The 10,296-nt window shown below is 48.1% G+C and overlaps 1 protein-coding gene across 1 annotated transcript in view; it reads left to right on the forward strand.

Annotated features, from left to right (window-relative positions):
- Window positions 1-10,296, forward strand: part of LOC109302081 (corticotropin-releasing factor receptor 1) — a 69,618-nt gene that overhangs the window by 32,896 nt on the left and 26,426 nt on the right. The window contains exons 4-6 of the mRNA XM_019523583.1: window positions 1,498-1,651; window positions 2,833-2,893; window positions 5,660-5,732. Of these exons, the coding sequence (XP_019379128.1) occupies window positions 1,498-1,651; window positions 2,833-2,893; window positions 5,660-5,732 (288 nt within the window). The remainder of the gene's footprint in view (window positions 1-1,497; window positions 1,652-2,832; window positions 2,894-5,659; window positions 5,733-10,296) is intronic.

The raw sequence follows: 10,296 nt of genomic DNA on the forward strand, positions 1-10,296 counted from the left end.
ACAGATCTTGGGAGCTTAAGAATAATGGGGAATTGATTGAATTTGAAGCCTGGTTAATTGGTTGGGGGGGGGTCAGGGACAGGGGAGGGAGAGGTATATCAGATGGCAGCTTTGCACAGGCTGCAGAAAGAAATGAAGTGTTCACCTAGCCATGACCATCATTCCCTGGGGTTTGTGGGAGGAGAGAGAATGGGACATGGGCTCTCCTCCTGGGCTAACAGCTCTCTCTGCCTGCTCTGTGTGGTTTCAGCAGAGCTTTGTCAGGTGGCATGAAAGGGGAGTTGCATGCTCTGTACATGGGAAAGAGAAGGAGACACAAAAATATTGGTGAGGAAAGGAATCAAATCTGTCAGTGTCCAGAGTAGCCCTGAAAAATACCTATACTTGAGCTTCCTCTGCAGGGAATTAACCTGGAGAGATGCACTCTAAGGCCACATCCAGACAAGTGTGGATGTGCAGTATGTGGTGCTGCAGACCTCTCTGCAGCACCACACATGCAGGCACTACCCACACTGCTACCTTACAGGGGAGTTGGGGTTTGATCCCAGGAGATCCCAGGGTCAAAAAAAATACCCACACCAAAAAAAGTGGGAGAGCATATGTGGCGGCAACCATTCAAAATTGGAGCCCGACCAGCCGGAGCCACAATCTGGCTACCAGTCAGACTTCCTGCCATAGCTGCAGCCCTGGGAGGCCACCAGAACACCAGCTGAGGCTGCTGGGGCCAGCACAGTTGCTGGCCCAAGCCTCCCCTACCCCACCCAGGGTAACCTGCTGCACGCCAGAGCACGTATGGTACGAGAGTTCCCTGGGGACAAGTAGCAGCAACACGGGGTGTGCTGCTGCTACTTGTCCTGGGGGAAACAAACATCCGCTCTTGTCTGAATGTGCTCTAAGAGTCAGCCCTGGGTTCAGTGTTACCATTGAGCAAGGGTTGCCTGTTACTATCTGTGTGTGGAAGGCAAGAGGTGTGGGAGAAGCCTGGGCAGTAAGAGGACAATTAGATCATCCATGAGGACTGGGGAGACCAGCATTGAACCTCCTGCTCCCCAAGGATCTTTTGTAAGCGAAGCTAGGGGCTCTATGCCTCCATCCCTTCCATGCAATGAGGATATAGCCCACTTCATGGGAAATGTGACCAATTAAAGCATCTGAATTTTAAGGCAAACATACAGCTTAGTGCCTAAAGCAGGGAGCTGGATTGCCACTGAGTCCCTGAGTCACCTTGTGCAAAGCATAATCTCTGTGCATCACTTTCCCCTCTCTGACCTGGTGGTGAGCTTTGCACCTCCCCTGGCTTGCTTTTGTGAAGTACTGAGATGAAAGGTTGTGCATTTCCTGGTACAGCTGCATCACACAGCCAGGAAGGCAGGCCTAAGACCTGATATGAGGGTCCCAGATATGGATGTGTTGTCTCTTCGTGGCACTGCTTCTGACAGTCCTGCCTTCTTCCTGTGTTCTTCCCTCCTTCACCCCTGCCGACTGCTGCCATGGCAGGTCTGGTGCCGTCTGGTCACAGCTGCCTACAATTATTTCCATGTCACCAACTTCTTCTGGATGTTTGGCGAGGGCTGCTACCTCCACACGGCCATTGTTCTCACCTACTCTACAGACAAGCTTCGCAAGTGGATGTTCATCTGTATTGGCTGGTGTGAGTATCTGGGAGAAGGGCTGAGAGGGAGGTGGTGCTTCTGGGCCAGTGCCACTCATCATGTGAGCAAGATATTTGCTGACTGGGGTTGGCTGGCAAGCAGCTACCAATAACATGTTGCACTACAAGTGTACCTTCTCAGCTCCACCTGTTGTTGCTCCAGGTTGGAGAAAGATGGTAGGGAATTCATTACAGCTGCTAATGCAGCCTGCTGGTGGGTGTGTACTACAGGCGCCCCCTGTGCCAGTTCATCATGCATAGTGTCTGCACAGCTTGAGGAGCTGCCTCTTCAGCATAAGCTGTAGCAGCTGCTGCTTCTAGCTCTGGAGGGCCCCAATATAATCCTAAATTCATCAGCCAAGACAGCAGGCATCGCACCAGCTCAGGACAAGTTTGTCCACATGGGCACCAGCACTATATTCAGGGAGCCCACATAAACCAACTGCCAACATTCCCCACAGGTTAACCCCCAGGAAGAAGTTTTACCAGCATGGCATAACTGCCTGGTACAGCTCTAGTGAACAGATTCAATGTTAGTCTGGGGCCCTCATCTCTGGTAGGCCAGATGGCTGTACCAAAGAGTTAATGGCTTATGGGGCCCCATGCACTTGGCAGTGCCCAGAGGCAGTGAGCCTGTCTGCAACAGGGAGTGGGTAGTCCTGTGCCAGCTCCCTTCCTGGTCTGTGAGCTGGACATCTCTGTGATGTGACTGCCCCAGAATTGGCGTTTCACTGGGGAGATCAGAGACAATCAACTCTTTGTGCACATCTGCGCTGCAGAGTAGCTAGAGCCCTAGCTGGGTATGCATAGGACTCAATGTGGATCCCACCAGGAGAGTGGCTGAGGAGGACAGAAGCAGCCCCTCATGCTTCACTACATTTTATGCTTTTTTTTTTACCTGATTTCTATTTATTTTTAATTTAAAAAGTTCAAGGCCCTTCCACAATTGGGTGAAAAATGGGGAAATGTAATGGAAACATCAACAACATGTTCCCCCTCTTTTTATTTCAAAATTTTTAATTTGGAAACTTCATCTGAATTAAAAAGAAAAAAAAACTTCCAGCCAGTTTCTGGGGTGTCTCTGGGATATGCACTAATGTTGGGGTTCCCAGGATCTGGGTCAGAAATCCATATATATGCTGCACTGCTGCCATTGAGATCTGCATGTGTGTCCTTCACAGGTATCCCCTTTCCAGTCATTGTTGCCTGGGCAATTGGGAAGCTGTATTATGACAATGAGAAGTAAGCCTGATTTCTGCTACTACTGCTACCACCACCATCATCAAACTGTTCCTATTGCAGAGGCCCCACTCAGGATATCTGTTGTGCTAGGTGCTGTACAAATATAGACATGGACATGGTTTCTACCCTGAAGAGTTTACAAGGCAAGATACATACAAAGGGCTGGGGGAAAGACAGCATATTTTCTTTCTTCCTTTCCTGCTTTCTTTCTTTCCGCTGCACAAGTGCAAGTTGCTCTTAGTGGCTGATTGTTGCTGGACCTTTCTCTTAAAACAATAAATGAGACTTCAGATTCAGAGTCCCTACAAAATGTTTGTTAAATGAAGCTGGGATTTAATCTACAGGCAGAGCTATAAACTGCTACCACCTGAGCCATTTTCACAGAGACCTGCTAATGGAGGGCTTAGCGGGAACCTGATGTGTTCATCATCTGTATTGTGGAGTTAAAAGGAGCCTATTTAGGTGAATGGCAGCTTGCCTCTTTTTTCAGCCCCAGCTTTGCCCTGTAACTCTACAGCCCTTTCTACACAAACAGACGATGCACTGCTTTAATATATATAGGTGGAAAGCTCCAGCAGACACTCTGAAACCTGGCCTTCATAGGATGTTATACTAGCATAAATTAGGCAAGAAGAGTTAAACCACTATAGCTAGACCAGCACAGCTCTCTCTATGGGACCTTCCTAGCTTAGTTTAACCTGCTTCCAAGCTAACCCAGAAAAAAAGCACTCTTACTGGAAGGAGAGTGTCCATAGGAAGAGCTGGTCCAGTGTCAGGGCAATGCTTTAGATGCATACCTTACATAGATTCACACCTTATAGTTTAATTTCCTGTACAAAGGAGTTATCTTCCTTCTGGGTGCATCAACATGTCACTGTAGAGCGACCTAACAACACGCTACATTGCTGTATGGTGCACTACAGTGACATAGCGATCACGCGGGTCTACACATGATCGTTAGCTACATCACCCTAGTGGTGTGCTCCCCGCTTATAGTGTACCAGTACGACAACATAGCGGGAGAACTTAAGCGTGCACCATCTGTACGGTGCAGTACAGGTGGTTACTGCACCGTGTTTTAGTACTTCCAAAGGGAAGTACTAAAACATGGCTCATTAACGTCACCATAAAGCGACGTGTAGACACACCCTCTGAGAGAGAGCAACTTGTGCAGGGACACCCCACAAAAGGCTGGTGAATCTCCAGGTAGCACCTGGCTCTCCTTCGTCCCAATGCTCCATCCAGTATGTAACTCCACCCTAGTTTAGCTAGAAGGAGTCATCTGCCCACAGATGTGTACCTCTATATTTGGAGTGATTGAGTCCGATGCTCTTGGCAGCAACGGGTGGATTACAGCAGTGCTAAAGGCTGCATAGATGCTCATGATGTCAGTTTGAAGCAGGCCTACCACGGTAGTTTGGGAATAAGTTTAAGATAAAAGGCCACTAAGAAACTAAATCAGAGTGGGGGCCCCAGGAGATTTTCAGTCTGTGATCATCTGGAGCCTGATTTTCAAAAAATCCCAGGGCTCTGTGAAAAAGGCTTAGCAGCAAACAATGAGATGAGGGCCTGATTTGCAGCAGCAGCAATGAACTGAGGTCCCGTGCAAATCAAAACACTGATCTCAGGGCCTAAATGCATTTTCAGAACAATTTAAGTTATCCCAATTTGTCTTTTTCATGTAGAGTGAGCCTTAAACTATCCTGGCATCAGAGCATTCACACAGCCTTTGGCATTCTTTGGACTGGTTTGGGTTTGCATTCTCCATTCAGTTAAGTCAGTGGGACTTTTCATGAGCATCAACAATAGGCCAGCAGTTCCTAAACTCTTCAAATGGATGACCCCATTTCTGGTCAGCTTGTGACCCTGCTTCTGATACAGGGCCAAGTGCTATAAGTGAATGTCCATGTGGTTCATGACCCCATTCGTACATGCTATGATACCACTGGTGGGGGGGTGAATATTTTGAGATTGACTGCCATAGGGCTCATCCCCCTGGTAGAGTCAGGACTTCAATGGTCCCCTTTAGGGAAGACAAATAAAGGAGTGTTGTCCAGGAAGATCAGGTGCTTGCATGACCAATTGTTTTGTTGTGTTGAGAACAAACCCAGGACAGGCAGTAATTAATGTGCTTTGGGCCACTGTAACACCCAGGCCATAGAAATGCATGGCAGCCATGATGTTTTTAACTATCTTTCCCACATCCATGGTGGGTTCCTGGTGCTGTACTTTTGGTAGGCTTTATAATGGTCAGGCCAAATTCCCAAAAGAACTCAGGGCCCACTTCTCTGAATGTCCTCCTGCCCCTTTGGGCCCACTTTATTTAGATCTCCTGCAAAGCTGGCCACTGATTTCACAACCCACATGCAAACCAAGGACTGCTGAATATTCTGGCCTTAGTGCCTAGCATATTTCCCACCAGGATCCTGATATGTGTTGCTGGCTCGTGGCCTCACTGAGCTAAGATGCAATGTTAACATAGTAAGCTATCTAGTAAATCAATTGGGGATGGCTGCTGATCTGAAATTGGTGTAACCCCCCTGGTCTCTGCAGTATCTCTATCTGATTTATACCCATGTCAAGGAGAAGAGGCAGGCCCCTGGCAGCAGCAAAGACTGTAAATCATGGGGTGGATCCCCTGGGCAGGGAGGGGTTTGTTCCAGCCACCCCACAGTCCCAGTAATGGATGCAAAGGATCATGACTGTTGTGCCTAAACACTCTCTGCATGGCCCTTATTCTGACCATCCCATCCATTTACCTTGCAGATGCTGGTTTGGGAAGCGAGCAGGCGTTTATACTGATTACATCTACCAAGGCCCTATGATCCTGGTGCTCCTGGTAAGAGCAAATACTCTTGCTCCCCTCCTGTCCTCTTCCCAGGGGTTTCACTGCGTCCTGATTCTGATGTGGATGTTAATCCTGGTGCTGCTCAGGCATCTTCAACCAGAGACCATAGAGCTGCCCTTTGGTATCTTTTGTAGGAGAGTGTCTACCTGGGCAGACATGGCTCTCCAGGGAAATGACCAGTTTTATCATCAACATTTTCCCACTGAAAATTCACCCAATGAAAAATACCACCGGATTTTTGCAGGGCAAAAAACAAAGTCAGTTTTCTGATAAGCTTGAGTGATGGAAATCACTTTTCAGTGTATCCAATGACTTTGGGCTGCAGACCACCCTGGAGATTACAATAGCCTAGTACTATACAGACCCAGGGCAAGCCAGAAGGTCTAACATGCTCCACCTCTCTCATGGGACAAACTGAAGCAACCAAAACTTCTTATAGGGCATTTATACATGTGCTCCAGGAGTGGAGGTGGGAGAGGGGAAATTTTAATTAGAGCGATTCTGAGCAGCTCTAATTAAAGCACCCAGAGTATCTCGTGTATCAGCGTCCCTGTGCTTAAAAATGGCAACGGGGGCACTTTATCTAAAGCTCACCAAGCAAGAGCGCTGATATACAAGACACTGGAGTCTGCTGGAGCATGCTCCAGCAGACTCAGTTAATCAAGTCTGTTCCAATGTGCTGTAATTACAGCGTGCTGGAACAGCCTCGCTGCTCATGTGTAGGCGCCCAATGTGATCAGGACAGTTAGTACACGATGCATCTAGAACAATCAGCCTAACCAAGCAAGGCCATCACCAGAATGCTCAACCCTTCCAAGCTAAACCCCAAACCAGAATCTGATGCCTTCTGCCTCAGCTGATAACCACTTGGTCAGCTGCTGATAAGCAGCAGTAGGGGCCTGCTGTCTGCTGAGGACCATGAGTCCCTAGGCACCACCATAGTATGTACAACAGTTAAGTAATGGTATTGACATGTCTTCATCATTACCTGTCGCAAATCCCCTTTCACACATCCTTAGCCATCCTGCACCTCCATGTCAGCATTGTCCTTTGTACGCTTTATATAGTTTGTTTTTGACAGAGAATAGAGGAGGGAAGCTGTGGAGGGCTTCTCCAAAGAGAGGCAGCAAAATGACCATCCAGGAGAAGGGATAGAACTGATCTCACGCTGATGCCAGGATGTTCTCAGTTCCTGTAAAGTTGCTTTTTCTTCCTTAAAAACATAGTAGGGTGAGTGTCTGTTACACTATCTAACAAAGCTGGTCAAACAGTCTTCATCCAAGTAGCTCTGCTTTTAAAGTCAGTTAGGCATTTGAGTCTATTTGACCAAAAATGAACAAGGACCTTGGACGTGAGTTTTTTGCAAAGCCCTGGTGAAGTATTGAAGTTCTGAGGCATCCCAGTCACAGGGTGTGGCTTCTTGGTCCTTTATTGGATGACCTACCCATTATAAACAGGAGACCTGAATTGCCAGGGCTTGGCATTGCTCAAGGAAAGGCTGGAATCAGGTTGTGTCAAGAGAATTGGCCAGAGAGCGGCAGCCCTAAGTAACCAATTTGGGCTTTCATGGGAAGAGCTATGTTATTGACTCCAAGATGAACATGGGCCGACAATGCGAGGTCATGGTTGGCAAGGCTAACCGGACCTTGTCGTGCATCCACAGGTGCATCTCGAGTAGAGCCAAAGAGGTGATCCTCCCCCTCTATGCGACACTGGTCAGGCCACAGCTGGAGTATTGTGTCCAGTTCTGTGCGCCCCAGTTCAAGAGGGATGTGGACAATATGGAGAGGGTCCAGAGGAGGGCCACCCGCATGATCCAGGGACAACAGGGCAGACTCTACAGTGAGAGACTGCGGGACCTGAACCTATTCAGCCTCCACAAGAGAAGGCTAAGGGGGGACCTGGTGACTGTCTATAGACTCACTAGGGGGGACCAGAGGGGTTTGGGGGAGACGCTGTTTCCCCTAGCGCCCGCTGGCATAACAAGGAGAAATGGGCACAAGCTGTTGGAGAGGAGGTATAGATTGAACATCCGCAAAAACTACTTCACCGTTAGGGCGGCTAGGAGCTGGAACCAACTTCCAAGGGAAGTGGTGCTGGCCCCTACCCTGGGGGTCTTTAAGAAGAGGCTGGATGCCCACCTAGCTGGACTCGTTTGAGTCCCATTTCTCTTTTTGGGGTTTTTGTTGTTCTCCCGCCCTGGCGGGGGGTCGGGCTAGAAGATCTACTAGGTCCCTTCCGACCCTTAATCTATGAATCTATGAATCTATGAAAGGTCCCCACAGCTTCACCTTCCTTCCTGTGGAACAGATATAATACCTACAGGTTTTTAATCACCAGCACCAGCCAGCATTCCCTCTATCTCTCTGAATAATACAGCCCTGCTTTTCATTTTTTAGCCCTTAGGTAGCTAGACCATTTTTAATCTGTGTCAATTGTGCTTGGGTTTGTATGCTGCTCTCCCCATGACCTCATTAATGGAACAGCAGTCAGGAAGGCACTGGATTGAACCAGCAGCCTTCAGCCACCAACTCCTTCTCCTTGCCTGGAGGAGCCCAAAATCCCCTTTGCACTTCTCTTCCTTTTTCATTCGCCTTATCCTGATTTTCTTTCACACCTTTTTCTACCCTTCTTCCCCTCTCATTTTTAACTCTGCTTCTCCAGGTCACTCTGTGTCTCTGCCCTCCTCATCTCTCTCCCTCTTAAACAACCTAGATTAAACATTTCACTTCACTCCAGTAAAGTGCTTTGAAGATGATCTATGCAAAAGTCTCATTTCCTGAGCCCTGTGTATCCTGTGTGCTGGATAAGACAGCCAGCATGGGAAAAACAGTATAGGTGATCACATCGCTAAAGACCATCTCAGAATTAGACTGGATCAGCATTTATCTTCAAAAAGCAGGGTAGGGCTTGTCTATTTTTTAACTGAAAAATAAACACCTACCCCCCAAGCCCTCCCCGCCCACCCCCCACACACACACTTTTTCCCAGAGCTCTGGAATTTTAATTGAAACAGATTTTGAAAATCAAAATGTTTTAACCAAAGATGCTTGTCTCCCAGTTTTCAATTGTAATTTTTCATTAAAAAAAGGAACATTTTGAAAACAAAGGCAGTTTTGTTTGCCTGCTTTAAGACTGTATGAGCTACCTTAATGTAGCCACTTTTCCTACTTTGAGTTGTTCTTTTTAATACCTCTTCCCCTGAGCTTTAACATGATCAGTTGAGGGACTATTGTGCTGGGTGTTGTGCACACTCTGAAACAGATGTGGTCCCTGGCTTGCAATCTGAGATGTGCAATGTCCAAAAGGCAGCAAAGACAATTACTGTAGATACAATTTTTATTAAAGGGAGCATCAACCATTGTAGAATCATAGAGAAGTAGGGCTAGAAGGGACCTCCAGAGGCAGTATCATCTCTATCCAAACCATCCTATACAATCCGTAATCTAAACTCTGCGTCAACTCTGATACAACATGGACATAACACCCTAACTTGCCACAGGTAAAGCACAGGAACCATGGCAACCAATGTCTTACTTCTGTAAAGGTTGTCAATATATGCTCAGAGGATCCCAGGTAAAGGGCCACACCTCCTGCTACAGAGGAAGGCAAAACCCCCCATCATCCATACCAGTCTGGCCATGAAATAAAATTCCTTCCTGACAGATACAGCAATCAGTCTAACCCTGAGCAATGGAGCAAGACCCTCTAGCCCAAAACCTCCAGCTTTGGTCCCAGCAGAAGCATTGACATACCCCAGTCAAAATCCCCAGCCTTGGCTGTAGGCTCTGAAACTTGGGGCATTCCTGCACCAAGCCCAACACATGCCCAGAAGAGGCAGTGCCTTACCTGCACCTGCCTTGCCCAACATCTATATAGATTGAGTGCTTTAGTGGGGCTTTTTTGGCACTTTTATCTAATAGCTGATTGACTTAGCTTTAGCTAAAAGTGCAAAAAAGCCCCACTGAAGCACCCAATCTATACAGAAACTGCAGAGCTGGGTCAAACTAATGTGTTGCTTCTTCCAGTAAAGCGTGTTTTGGGGGGTGTTTTTTAACATCTGCAAGCATTCAGGGAAACTTCATGTCGTGGGGCACTCCCGCACCCCACTCCTAAGGAGGCTCAACCGCAGGAAGGGGAGAGGTGTAGCAGGGCACCAGGGTGCCTGCTCCTGGTGGTGGTAAATGGGGGGAGCTGCCAATCAGCAGGGCAGCTCAGGTGCGGGTTGCTGGAGCAACCAGGGTGGTCACGTGACCAGAAGGGGGCAGGGCCAGGCCCTTATAAACAGCCAGGCCACAGCCTGGCTGGCAGTTCCCTTCTGGCAACTTGAGGGGTAAGAGCTCTGTGGCAGGGCAGGGCACCCAGAGGGCTGCATGATGGTCAGGGTGAGGAGAAGCCTGACCAGGAGGCTGTGGGTCAGAGAGCCAGGTGGGCCTGGACTTTATGTTGTGGCCGGTAGGCTTACTATTTTGTTATAGCTGGTAGGCTTGTTGTTTTGTTATTGCCAGTAGGCCTATTGTTTTGTTACAGCTGGGTGGGCTTATGGTTCTGTTGT

Source organism: Gavialis gangeticus, unplaced genomic scaffold (assembly GCF_001723915.1).
Source record: "Gavialis gangeticus isolate Ggan-Ray unplaced genomic scaffold, GavGan_comp1, whole genome shotgun sequence".
Classification (NCBI taxonomy): Eukaryota; Metazoa; Chordata; order Crocodylia; family Gavialidae; genus Gavialis; species Gavialis gangeticus.